This window comes from Sebastes fasciatus, chromosome 9 (assembly GCF_043250625.1).
Source record: "Sebastes fasciatus isolate fSebFas1 chromosome 9, fSebFas1.pri, whole genome shotgun sequence".
Taxonomy (NCBI): Eukaryota; Metazoa; Chordata; class Actinopteri; order Perciformes; family Sebastidae; genus Sebastes; species Sebastes fasciatus.
In genome coordinates this window covers 3,242,647-3,256,343 of record NC_133803.1, presented here as the reverse complement: position 1 = coordinate 3,256,343, position 13,697 = coordinate 3,242,647, and the positions used below count along the sequence as shown (strand labels likewise).

At 39.2% G+C, this 13,697-nt stretch overlaps 2 protein-coding genes and 1 long non-coding RNA gene across 3 annotated transcripts; 2 read left to right on the top strand and 1 right to left on the bottom strand.

Annotated features, from left to right (window-relative positions):
- The first annotated feature begins 1,289 nt into the window (after positions 1–1,289).
- cd74b (CD74 molecule, major histocompatibility complex, class II invariant chain b) lies at positions 1,290–8,090 on the top strand. The gene is made up of 7 exons (XM_074645338.1): positions 1,290–1,532; positions 3,119–3,288; positions 5,272–5,339; positions 5,491–5,521; positions 5,640–5,846; positions 6,328–6,378; positions 7,647–8,090. The coding sequence occupies exons 1-6, from the start codon at positions 1,471–1,473 to the stop codon at positions 6,369–6,371; spliced, it is 582 nt and encodes a 193-aa protein (XP_074501439.1). The 5' UTR covers positions 1,290–1,470; the 3' UTR covers positions 6,372–6,378; positions 7,647–8,090.
- Positions 3,295–4,974, top strand: LOC141773471 (uncharacterized). The gene is made up of 2 exons (XR_012595121.1): positions 3,295–4,859; positions 4,905–4,974. It is a non-coding gene; the product is annotated as an uncharacterized LOC141773471 (long non-coding RNA).
- On the bottom strand, positions 7,646–13,457 carry LOC141773466 (SLC35A4 upstream open reading frame protein-like). Its single transcript, XM_074645342.1, has 3 exons — positions 13,385–13,457; positions 12,337–12,435; positions 7,646–10,675 (listed from the first exon to the last, which is right to left on the bottom strand). Exons 1-3 carry the CDS (start codon positions 13,397–13,399, stop codon positions 10,478–10,480), a joined length of 312 nt encoding a protein of 103 aa, XP_074501443.1. The 5' UTR covers positions 13,400–13,457; the 3' UTR covers positions 7,646–10,477.
- Between the last annotated feature and the right edge of the window lie 240 nt (positions 13,458–13,697).

Genomic DNA, 13,697 nt, shown 5'->3' with positions numbered 1-13,697 from the left:
GTTGAGGTCTGAGGTCTGTTGTCCATCTGCCGTCTATGAGAGCCGGCTGTCAATCACTCGCGAACTAGGCAGCGTTGATCAAATATGAATCAATATTATATTATATTATGTTATGTCAATGCCTATTGCCTTTGCCTAATGCCGTTAATGCCTATTTCTCGCCTCAAATGTTCTCAGAATCATCTTGTAGTGCACGGTTTAGCTGTAAAATTAGAAAGTTTGTGACGCCGTTGCCATTGTGAAATCTGGTGAAGGAACGCCAAGTTCTGGAGCACAGCCAATAGGAACGCTCTCTCAGAACATTTTAATTACAATATGCGGAAAGGTTATTATGGAATTTTTGCCCAATGATGCCAAAAAGATACTGCCTACTGCCAGACCAAACCAGTCTCGGTCAAATTTCGAAATATTTGGGAAATGTGAAATGCTATAATATAATTGTGGAGCAGCTAGAGCGAAAGCTTTATTAGATTTGGTTTAATAAATGTAGATCATTGGATTAATTCAGTAGGCCTAACCAGTCTGCAAGTACAACATGGGCACTGAATTTACATTTACATATGTATACTAGAGTGGTAAGAAGACATAATCATAGGAGATCTCTGAACAGAATGTGTTGATATTTATATAAAATGTTGTATAAAAAATATGAATAAAGCCTATCATTATTTCTATGATATGACAACATACCATAACAACTTGATAACTGTCTAAATACTGGGGTCTGTTGTGGGACCAAAACTTGTGACTTAAGGATTTATGAATCCTGAACTGCAAGATTATTAATTGGTGTGAATGATGGAAGCGTACAGTAGCTCTTGAAGAAGGAATTACATATATATATAGCAAAAAGGGACTCACATTATAGAAACTTCAGCACAGGTCAGGTGTAATAAAGTAATCTACCTCAACCCAGAAATAATAGTAGAACTTGAAATGAAAAATAATACTACTTATACCAAAACCATAATACTAATAATAGCCTATTAATACAGTGAGTATTTATAATGTAAAGTATTAAATCCATAATGGTACAGGTATCCATTGTTTGTATTCTTACAAATTTAACCTGTTTCTTAATAATTACTGTATCATTATCATGTTATTGTCTGTCAACAAATATTTCATTAATTACATATTTAAACAATATGTATATATATATAAAGGGAATATACGAATATACTTCAACGAGCTGTTTCATGATATCTAGATATCTTTATACTCTGCCCCTGGTAACAGATGATGCGTCAGCATGAGGAACCAATCAGAAATTCTGTTTGAAAAAAATGCAGCCAGACTAGAATTTGGTTGTTCTGCTTGAGTGTGGGTTTTCCCCAGCCTGTTGCTTTCAGTTCCTTCTGTCTCTCCTCAGCCTTAAAGGTTGAATCTCACTGAATTCTGTCCATTGATATTTGTGAAAGAGCTTTGCAACTTGACTTGATATAAGGTATCATTTCTGTGTGTGTGAAGATGACGGACCCTGAGAACACCAGCCAGCCTCTCCTGGCAGCTCCCAACCAGCCGGCACAGAGGTAAGGATGGTGGATGTACTGGATGTTTTTCTATCTTTATGGGGACCCACCACTAGGACCAAAAAACTGGTCCCCAAAGTTGACCATTTACTGTCAATTAGTTATACAGACTTCCCTGATGGGTATTGTTATAAATCCTCACAAAAAAAGATAGAAAAACAGTTCAGGTGTGTGTTTTTGTTTGTGTGTGTGTGTGTGTTAGAGAGAGAGAAAGAGACGGAGACAGATAAATGAGTGTCCTGTGAGATGTAATATTGCCTTATCCATGTCTGAAGTTGAACTGAATGTTTGTACAAACAAAACCATAACAGTGACTATTCATCATCATTTTAACCCATTTACAAGCTACATATATATATACTTTAATCCTAACCATTTTTTAAATCACCTGTGCTCTTCTTCAGATTTTTTAATGGATATTTTCTACCCTCCAATCAGCCATTAATTTCCATTAAAATCAACCAGCAGACTCTTGAAACTTGGTTGATTGATGTGATCCATCACACTGAACATGTAAACAGACTTTTCTAAACTGTCAGCATTTACCAAACATTACAAAACAGCAATAGTGGAACTGTGACAAAAGTGATGGATTACCAATCTGAATCCAGCTTCCAGAGTCTGCTGATTTATTATAGGATTGGCTAGAAGTGAATGGAAACCAATGGATTTGTGAAAAGCAAGGGAAATACCTTAAAACACAGAAAATTCCCCAAAAATTGTCAACAATAACATAAAGTATACATGAAGTTGAGGATAAGGAAATACAATTTGCAAAAGCAAGGTATGGTCCTTTAAATGGGATGTAGTTCTACTAACAGTCTGTGGATGTCCTTTTTCTTTTATTTCATGTATTTTGTTTTGTTTTCATGAGTAAGTGCTAATTAAATAAAAAAAACATAAAACATTTTTTAGCATCAATTCATTACAGGAAAGACATATCGATTAGTTGAGATTTAAAAGCAGTACAGAGAGGACATGGCATTTAAAGCAATGGGAATTTCAAAAGGAGGCCTTGGTGTGAGCTAAAAAGGGAAAAGGCATAAAAGAAAATCTCAAAATTTCACTCAAGGTTCTCCTTGGCAACAACTGACTTCATCTCTCATTTGGTGGTGACGTACTGTAAATACCTGTTCATTGAGTTGGTTCCTGTTTCATTGAGTTGCCGTGATTCTCAGCCTCTATACTGTCAGGTTCCTCATACTTTGTATTATTCTCTGCTCCCTCATTTTCACATGTCTCTTCTTTTCTGTCATCTCTTTCTCCCACCTAAAGTCCCTATGACCTCCTTGTCAGTGGCAGATATCAATTATCAGTGTCTTTTTCCCTTTTTTTTATCTTATAGTCATTAATAAAGAAAGACATACCGGTTCTTGAACAGTTGAAATAACAACACCCCGTCATGTTAAAGACATTTTCTTCGCATCCCTCCTCATTTTCTACCATCCGTCACTCTTTCTCCGTCTGATTCCATTTCAATATGTAAATGTCAAACAAGTCCTCCAAATTAAACATGTTTCTCCTCTTCTTCTCTACCTCCATTCCCCTCACCTCCTCCCTCCTTCTTTCTCTTCTTAACTTCCCAGTGTTCGCTCCTCCCGGGCCTACAAGTTGGCGGGTTTAACGATGTTGGCCTGTGTCCTGATCGTGGGCCAGGTGGTGATCGCCTACTTCCTCCTCAGCCAGAGGAGCGACATCAAATCACTGAAGGAGCAGAGCAGTGGCCTGCAGTCAGAGCTGACGAAGGGAAGATCTGGTGAGGAGGCCACATTCTGTTCAGATCAGGAGGGATATACTGGACGCTGTTGACACTTTGCAGAATGTCTTATGCCAACAGCCTTGTGAGCAGCAAAATAATATAAGAAAATGACAGAAGAAGTGGAAATGTCAAATGTCAGAAAAATCCCTAGTGGCCTGTAGTATTACTCATTCCATTCATGATAAATTAGTGCACTTCTTCCTCTTTTATTCTAAGGCTAAAAGCCAGTTGAACCATATGTGGCTCTGACAGTGATCTGAAGGGACTTTCCAAGGACGTTTGATAAAAAGAAAAACATTCAATCAATTGTAAAAAACAAAAAAACAAAAAAAAACAGTAACACTTTATAATGACCATCATTTAAAAATGGTAAATTGATAGTTAATTAAGTTACTTACTGTTAAACAATAAAGTGATCATTAATAATGTTTACTTATTATTACTAATGCTATAATTTATGTTATCTTAACAGTCTATTGTTGCACACACTATATCATTATATATATATATATATTTAGTATTTGTTAATGATTAAGACATTATTCGTAAACCTTAAAGAAATTGTTTGTAAAACATCTATAAACATTACGTAGACAGATATTTGTAACACTTTAATGGTTAATAATTGGTTTGTAAACCATCTATAAACATTATTTGGATGGCTATTATAAAGTGATGATTATAATACCTTGTTAAATGGTAAATAAATACTTCGTAAAGCGTCTATAAACATTATTTAGATACATAATTAATACTTTGTCAATGGTTAATAATCGGTGCCTGGTCCATTTATCTATGTAATGTTTATAGATGATTTACGAACAATATCTTAAAGGTTTACAAATCATTTGGTAATCACTAACAAATATCTAATATATAAAATGTTATAATGTGTGCAACAGTTGACTGGTAATAAATACTTTACTAATGTAATCAGAATGCAATTTTTATTGTATCCTATCAGCTGTGATACAATATATCATTTATAAACTGATTATTTCACATCACACAAGCAAATTATGAAATAACATAAATTATAGCATTACTAATAATTAGTAAACATTAATAATTATCATTTCATTGTTTGTTAACAGTAAAATAACTATTGACTAAGTTTAATTAACTGTCAATTTACCAATTATAAATGATGGTTATTATGTAAGGGATAATGTACAGCGAGCCGGTCATTGTTGTGTATTGTTCCCCGATAGGGCGATGCTGGTGGAAGGGTCTCTCAGCGCCCACAACAATGACCCGCTCGCTGTACATTATCCCGCTTATTACACGGCTACTTACTTAAGAAATCAATATTTTGACACAAAAACAGTCCGCCAGAGTCCGACATCAGAGCTGCTATACATAGCAACGGTCTGTTATACATAGCAACGGTCTGCTATACATAGCAACGGTCTGCTATACATAGCAACGGTCTACTATGCATAGTAACGGTATGTTATGCATAGCAACGGCCTGCTATACATAGCAACGGTCTGCTATACATAGCAACGGTCTGTTCTGCATAGCAACGGTCTCCTATACATAGCAACGCTCTATTATACATAGCAACGGTCTGCTATACATAGCAACGGGGGGTCTGTTATACATAGCAACAGGGGGGTCTGTTATACATTGCAACGGTCTGTTATACATAGCAACGGTCTGCTATACATAGCAACAGTATGTTGTGCAGAAATTACAGACCGCAGAACGCCGTGATTGACCAATCAGAATCGAGTATTCAGCACAGCCGTGTAATAAAAAGTGTTACCAAATAGGGATAGGCTAATCTTTGTATGTATTCTTTGTAAGATGGACAAAATAGCAGGTAAAGCTGTAGTGTACTGGTTATCGTTGGCTTAAAATTCAAACCAGACTGGATCCAAGTTTCCATTTATCTCTGCCGGGGTCTAACTTTCATTTTCTCAATCAATGTTTTTTTTTTCTACCTCTCACACACACTGTTTCTCTCTGTGTCTGTAGTTGCTGTGCCCGTGCAGATGCACAGGCCCATGAACGCCTTGCCCGTGCTAATGGACACCTTGGACGAGGTAAATATAATAGGCCAATACCAGATTTTTTTAGGCTGATACTGATCAATAGCTGAGTTTCAAAAATCTGTCTTGTTCCTCGTGTGCAGTTTAAGATGTGGTCTTCATCGTTTTCTCAGTTCTCTATTTTATTTCACTGATTGTATTGCAGGAGGCTTCTACCGGAGTCACAGAAAAAAATGGTATGTTCTGTAGATATTTACTATATCAATATATTTAGGGCTGTCAATTGATAAAAATATTTTATCGCATGTATATATATTATTATATAAATTCATCTCTTCTCCTCTCCTCTCCCAGATGCTCTGCCAGCCACTTCCTGCCAGCTGGAGGCTGCTGGTTTGAAGCCTGTGCGGGTCCCAAATTTCCGCCCGAAATGTGACGAGAGCGGCCGCTACCAGGTCCAGCAGTGCTTCATGCGTTCGTGCTGGTGTGTGAACCCGACCAACGGGGAAACGATCCCTGGATCCATGAGCAATGGAGCGGCCCAATGTGACCTATTCACTGGTGAGACGAGATAACTAATCAGGAAGTCAGACTGAGAGTACATTTTGGCAGCCGCCACACTCAACAATTTGATTTGTATTTTATGTGCAGTTTGAACCAATGGTTTCATGTTAATGTATGTAGTAGTTTAAATCCCAAAAGTTTTATTTTCCCTTCAGTAAATCATTATGGGAGCTTGATTTCATGTGAAATATCCTGGATTTCGCCATGAGCCAAGAAACAATAATTCATTTTTAGTGCATTTTTAGTGAATTTTAGTTAAATCTTTATTATTGACGTTTTGTAAATGAAATACTGCATTTAATTGTATGAAAAAACATCTGGCATATGCAATTCCATTATCGTCAATCACCGTTTGTATTTTGATGGCTTTAGATGCAGATTTAAAATATCTAACCATTTATATTATTAAAATAATGATTATCTCTGAACCCTGATTTAAGCTACAATATCATTGACAGTCAAGTTTCTGTCTTTGTAGGTGGCATGCGCAAACTGTTGCCTGCACCTGATATTGTCAACTGATGCTGTGGTGAGTACACGTGTGGTTCCATCTGATTCTCCATGTATGTATTCATATATTAATATCTGTGAGCAGCACTGCACGTAGGATGGGATTATATGCCGCTATAGTTTCAATTCAGTCCAATCAAGAAGTGCTTTTTTTTAGACTCTGAATATTTAAAGGGACTATTTGTAACTTTCAGAAATGCTCGTTAACAGCGACACCTGTGGCCGTGAAGTCAATGAAAGTCAGCGTCGAGCTCGCGCTTGCTCGCTCTAAATAGACATGAACGAGCATTGCTCAAAACAGTGAGGCGACACACGTCAACCAAATCCACAATATCACTCTATATTTCAGCTGCTTGGCAGTAATGTTAGCTGACCAGATGAAGGTCTCTCCATGAATCAATGCTGATCCTAGTGTCTCAGCGCAGGCTGAGGCAGCAGGGCTCCGCAGAGTGTCTTCCTGCTCTCTCCACCCGCAGCCAGAGTGAGCAGGGAGACACCGGCACCCGGTCGGTAACGAGACGATAAAGTAACTCACTGCGGAGCACTGTCACTTCACAAGACACGGGAAACCTCTGTTGGTCTGGAGGAGCTGAAGCATTTATTTCTGCACAAACGTCCACTGTACATTCACTAGATATTCTCAGAGCTACTAACTCTCCTGCAGTGTGGAGTGAGCGCGCGTTCACGTCTAGAGGTGGAGCGAGAACGCGCACCCGCTCTGAGTGAAGGCAAGCAGGCAGGCAGAGGAGCAGTGACACGCGAGCGCGCATGTGCGAGCACGCATGTGTCCCGACCCGGTACATTTATACGCTTAAAAAGTTACAAACAGTCTCTTTAAACACTTGGGAAGGGATGCATTTAAAGCAGCAGTGGGTAGAATTGGAGCAAATACGATTTAAAAAAAGTTATTTTTATAAAATACTGCAAAGTGAGAAAGTTTGTGACCCGCCCGCCGTGTTGAGATCAAGTTGAGGAAATACTGAGCACCGCCCACCAGCCGGAGCAAACGTTCTCATTTTACAGCTAAACAGTACACTACAAGATGTTTCTGAAAACATTTTATGTTAATTCATATTTGATCAGCGCTGCCTAGTTTGACCGTTTGATTGGAGTTCGTGAGTGATTGACAGCTGCCTCCGTTGAATGAACGGCCGATAGGAATTTTTAAGATATTCTAAAGCCTGAAAACAGAGCCATGAGGAGGTGCAGAAGTCTACTGAACTGATTTTCTACTGCTGCTAAAACTTTGACTCAACTGTATTTTTTCATCTGTTTTCTCTTTCTCAGGTGATTGAAGCTGATGAAATCTCCTCCAGAGACGAGCAACAGTTCAACTCCGAATCATGACATGTTAACATCTTCATTAATTTCTAATCCAAATCATATTTGTAGTACTTGATAAGCTAATGGGGTTTTATATACTGCTGATAAAATTAGAACCATTTATCTGCTTGCTATCATCCTATCGGTTTATTGCTATTGATTACACCATCTTTCACTTTTGGAAATGGCTGGTAACAGTTTGTAGAGAGCAGTGGATTTTTTAAACAACAGCCTATACTTTTAATATTCACATTCTTTTTTTTATTACTCTGGCTAAAGGGGGATCAAACTGATTAAAAAATATTGACACTTTTGGGCAAAATCAGGAAGCAGGAAACTTTTCAGACAATGGTAAACTGTATTTTCTCCATTTATTTGACCAACCCAAAATAAAACTCTTAAAAGACAGTTCCGGTGGTTTTCTTTGACAATATCACAAGGGAATTTCAAACTGAGTGAAAACCCCATGACGACATGATTAGCCAGTGAAACAAAGCACCATCGACTGACCTGTCATATTCTATTTTCCACAGCATGTCGAGTGTTTAAAGCAAAGTAAAGCAAGAGAAAAACATGCAAAAACATTATAGACGGGGAAAATAAGAAAGTAAGAGCATGCAATATATAAAGACAACAACATAATGATTGTCAATAGGCACAAGTTGTTTCTGTGTTCCAGTTCTCAAACATACAACACCCATACAGTAGGTTTCTAATGTACGTTCCAGTCAAAGTCAAAACTAAACGGAGCACAACATCAATCTGAACTCAAATGTGGCTTTTTTTTTGTCTAATAGCTGTTACAGGCCTGACTGTGTACATAAACATTGTGCGTTGGCAGCAATTTCAATGGCAGCAATACAGTACCCGGGGGTCATGTGAAAAAAAAACACCTCCTATATGTGGGTTTAAATCATAACTTAACAAAAATGTGTACATTTTCAGGTTAATCCAGCGAAGTGAAATATCTGTCAAGCCAAATGAATGGCTGTAATATTGTCACTTGTCCATTTTACAGTTAAAATCTATCTTCCTCAAAAAAAAAAGACACCTTTCAGTACATCAAAGCATGCTGCAGACACTACATTTAAGTAAACATGTCACTATATCACTGATTTTCTTTGACAGGTTTTGATATGTCTTGGACCAAAAACAAAACCATTGATTGTTGAAAGACAAAGTAACGACTTTAAATCCCTAAAATTCACACAAGTGCAAAAGATCAACTAGTTTCCAGCATATGAAAATAGGCAGCCAAACCCCATCAGGAAAGGCTATTGCACAAAATGGCATGAGATGATAATATCAAGTCCAGACCAGAGTAGGCACTCTTAATAATATACATATATTTTTCATAAAATACTTTAATACACATTTTTCCTGTTTCGTTAAAACCCCAAGGGCAATTAAAGCTAAATCTTTAAACAAGAATTTCACTTTGGTGTATGCAGGGCAGGCTGAAGTCTGACCTTTTAAAAAAAGGAACAGTGTTTTTAGCATTTAGGGCGGATCTATTGGCAGAAATGGAATATGATATTAATATGTATGTTTTCTTTAGTGTATAATCACCTGAAATTAAGAACCGTTGTGTTTTTGTTACCTTAGAATGAGCCGTTTATATCTACGTAGGGAGCGGGTCCTCTCTTCACGGAGCCGGCCGCCATGTTTCTACAGTAGCCCAGAATGGACAAACCAAACACTGGCTCTAGATAGGGACATTCACATGTTTGCATTGGTTACCCTATTTCTTCTACACACTTGGCACACGGGACAAGTTTCAGTTGGTTGCAATCTACAACCTTACTGCTAGGTGCCGCCAAATCCTACACACTGCTCCGAAATATTTAGTAGTTTTGAATCAAGTGTGTCAAATTTTGGAATCACAGGTTATTTTCCATGAACCTCTACAAAGATGTAGAGATTATATGCCTATAATTCAAAAATAAAAATGGTGTACAAAGTGAAAAATGTACCTATAACCACAGAGAGGTGTGTTGTCCTGCAAAGACGCATCACACCACAACACAGACTTGCAAACAGGAAGGGTATTGACAGGTTTTACACTGAAGAGCACCATGATTGTGAGGTGAGACCATTTTTCCATGCTTTATCACCCCCTGAGCAAAAAAAGTGCAAATACTAAAGGCTGCTATTGTTGATTATTGACCACTAGATGGCAGAAGATGACACACTTCCTCTTGGAGAGACGCTATACTATTCTAGATCTATTTGGACAGCAAAAGAGATGTGGTGTGTTTCTCTGTAGTGAACCTCCTTAAGAAAGGGGAGGAAATAGCCAGCACAGCTGGCCTGCCTGTGGATATTGGTTGGTCTCATTATTTATCAATAAATCTTCAGAAATGGATAGGGTTGAGGACAGAAATCAGTTATGGCAGGTATAATGATATACTTATAGGTAGCAGTCTAAATTTCAATCATTGACCACAATGGAAAGAAATGTGGGGTCTCCTGTGTTTAAATGAACTGTAATCCTTTCCACCTGCTGCTAATACGCTAAATGTATTACAAAATGTATGCCAGTCCCCCACACGTATGTAGCAAGAGTTCAGATGATAACCTGAATCAAAAGAAATATTAAAATAATCACTGTTTCACCTTACTCCATAAGTTTGAAACTTCCTATTTACTCATCCATGGAAGGTGAAAATAATAACTACTGAAAAGTTTTGAACTTTTGAAACACATATCTGTTCCCATATGCAGCTGTGGTGACGCCCTCTGTTTGAAGACATCTCTCCTCCTCCTCTCTCCTTCTTACTTTTCTTCCTCTCTTCTCATTTGGGTCCTCCTTTTAAGTTGCGTATGTAGTCTTTGACGGTGGTTTCAATGTTGGGAACGGCGTAACTTTGTGCTGCATAGATTCCCGTACACGTCCCTATGACAACACCCATCAACGCTGAAGAGCGTAGCCTTGCAACAACGTACCCGGCCAGAAAACCCTTCAGGAAAGGAGAGGCCAGCAGACTGCCTCCCTAAGGAGGAAAGGAGAGCAGAGATTAGACCTCAGGTACTAGGTAGCCTGATCAGTGGGTTTATATCTACATCCACACACTAGCAGTTTATGTTTTCATAACCTGTGCCTAAAAAGGCGTATGAACATAAAAACAATGTGGAGCCTGTGAGCCAAATTCAAGGCAGAGTGACCTGAGCATGTACAGATTAGTGCCCGTGTGAGTAGAGTTGTTCTGATACCAGTATCGGAAATGCGTCCGATACTGCCCAAAATTCGGATCGGGTATCGGCGAGTACACCAGTCTATGTACTGATCCGATAACGCAATTTATTAACTCAGAAAAAAATCACCTTGTTTAACCAGAAATCAATTCTTCTTTGCAGCTTCAAAACAGTAGCCTTTACTGTGCTGTCACACTGGATGTATCATGGTTGCCACTGGCAACTACTGTTTTAGAGCAGCGAAGAAGAACTGATTGCAGATAGTTTGTCACATGACGATAGCAAACAACAGTGCGGCGCTAGTGGAGAGTGTAAAAGTAACATTAGTCAAAGCAAGGAAAATGTCAGCCATTTGGCAATGTTTCACAGTGGAAAATCCAACAAGTAAAACGCCAATATGTACAGTATGTAAGGCTTCCGTTCCGAGGAGTGGCACTAGTGCTGCCAAGTTCATCATTCTCTGTATGTACTACGTACTGTATTTGGTCCTGTTTTACAAAAGGGTTTAACCTATGCCAGGCCATACAACAAAGATAGTAGTCATATCCATACATGGTCAGTAGTGAACAGCTGTTTAATAATAATAACAATACGTTTTTTTAAAAGGGACTGTTTGTAACTTCTTACACGTATAAATCATTGCAGGTTGGTGTCTCATGCGCGCTCGCGTGTGGCTACGATGTTCAGACTCAGACTCCAACACAAACTATAGCACCAAGCACCAAAACCTCTTGGTTGTATCTAGTGAAGCCCGTCTGTTAAACAGTGTTGGCCGCGGTCGGAGGACGCGGGGGAGACCGTAGCTTTGGTCTCCAGGACCGGAGTCTCTGCTGTACTCTGCTCCTCTGTCTGCTAGCCTTCACTCACACACACCGCACTCGTTCTCACTCTTTCACTCACGTGCATGCGCACACACACTCCACACTGCAGAAGAGTCAGTTTAGCTCTGAGAATATCTAGTGAATGTACAGTGGACGTTTCCCGTGTCTTGTGAAGTGACGGGGCTCCGCAGAGAGAAACGTTATCGTCTCTGACCAAAACTCCGGTGTCTCCCCTGTTCCCTCCGGCCGCGGTCGGGAGGCTGAGGCAGGAAAAGCCAACACTAGGATCAGCGTTGATTCATGGAGAGACCTTCGTCTGGTCAGCTAACATTACTGCCAAGCAGCTGAAATATAGAGTGATATTGTGCTTTTAGCTGACGTGTGTCGCCTCACTGTTTTGAGCGATGCTCGTTCATGTCTATGTAGAGCGAATGCGAGCAACAGGACGCTGACTTTCGTTGACTTAGCGGCCACAGGTGTCGCTGTTAACAAGCAATTTCTGATTCTTACAAATAGTCCCTTTAATCATGCTGATATAGGTTCGGTACTCGTATCAGTGAATACCGCAAGTTCAGGTATCAGAATCTGTATGGGGAAGGAAAAAATGGTATCTGAACATCTCTACGTGTGAGCCTTACTGGAGGAACCCCAGCCTGTATCTCATCCTCCATCCGTCTCTGAATGTCCTCCAGCTGGTCCTTCAGCTCCACCAGGTCCTTGAGCTGGCCCAGAGGGCCCTGCAAACACACAGAGACAAACAAACTACAGGTCAGGTTAGTGGAGCTGTCAAGGGTTTCCTAAAACATAGAGCACATCTAAAGACGGAAAAACATTGTATTATGTACAAACAAAATGATAATATAAACATGAAAACTGTGTATTCTGGTCATTCTCAGGACCTCAAACACTGTAGACCCAGTAAAGAACTAATCAATTATATCAACAGACCATTTTAACAGCTGGCCTAAGGTCAAAATGGTTGCAAGTATGGACCATTTATCAAATAGTTGCTTCTAGGCTAATCTCACCCCTATCTTCTAAGTGAAAACCACCAACACAGCTCACTTTTAGAGCAATTTGTTCATATCCGGCATTAACCTGATTTTACAGCACAGGTCTAGGATTGATCCAAACTAGTCCACTCTGTTATACATGTTGTTGTCTAGTGTAGTGGCTGATCACTCATTCACTATACTAACCTCATGTATTAGTTCACTTAGTTAGGAGGCTATTGATCACAGACACCAGCTGTCACCAGCTGTTATCCTGATACACGTGTTAGTATTTGAACACAGTTCAAGTCAACAGCTAGCTAACTAGGCTAACAGTAGTTAGCCAGCAGCTCATTCTCTCTTGTATTGTAGCAGCTTGTTAATGGACCTGTACATCTGTTTAAAACACCCTCAATCATTCTGGTTTCAGCGTATTTACATCAATATAACGTTAGTTAGTTAACAGAACTGGCCAACTAGCATTTAGGTTAACGTTAGCTAAGCTAAGCTAACCGACAGCAGGTTGCTACGTTACCACAGCCTAAAGACTGTTTCAGCTTTACTTCATAAAGCTTTGATAACTTCATGACTGCTGCATAGCTGCTGTATGTTCAGCTTGTTATTATGATAACAGGCTACAGTGACACCAAACATCTACAATGTAAAGTTAACGTAGAAAGTTGTAAACTTCGACCTTGTCGTCTGCCATAGTCCCACTGGCTCTGTGTTGTTGATGTCTTCTTCTTCTTCTTCTTCTTCTACTTCTTCCTCTTCGGTGTCTTCTTCTTCTTCGTTGGAGTTTTATTACGGTTGGCAAACAACTCTATGGGGCATTACCGCCACCAGCTGGTCTGGAGTGTAGATCAGGATTATAAGGCCTTTAAAGGTCCCATATTGTAAAAAGTGAGATTTTCATGTCTTTCATATTATAAAGCAGGTTTAAGTGCTTTATAAATACTGTTAAATTATCAAAATGTACGGAGAAATACACACAGCCCGTATTCAGA

Coding starts and splice junctions, on each gene's coding strand:
- cd74b (XM_074645338.1), top strand. CDS start 1,471: ATGACGGACCCTGAGAACACCAGCCAGCCTCTCCTGGCAGCTCCCAAC. Junction 1,533..3,118: donor CCCAACCAGCCGGCACAGAG/GTAAGGATGGTG, acceptor TTAACTTCCCAG/TGTTCGCTCCTCCCGGGCCT. Junction 5,847..6,327: donor CCAATGTGACCTATTCACTG/GTGAGACGAGAT, acceptor CTGTCTTTGTAG/GTGGCATGCGCAAACTGTTG.
- LOC141773466 (XM_074645342.1), bottom strand. Junction 10,676..12,336: donor TACAGGCTGGGGTTCCTCCA/GTAAGGCTCACA, acceptor TTTCCTCCTTAG/GGAGGCAGTCTGCTGGCCTC.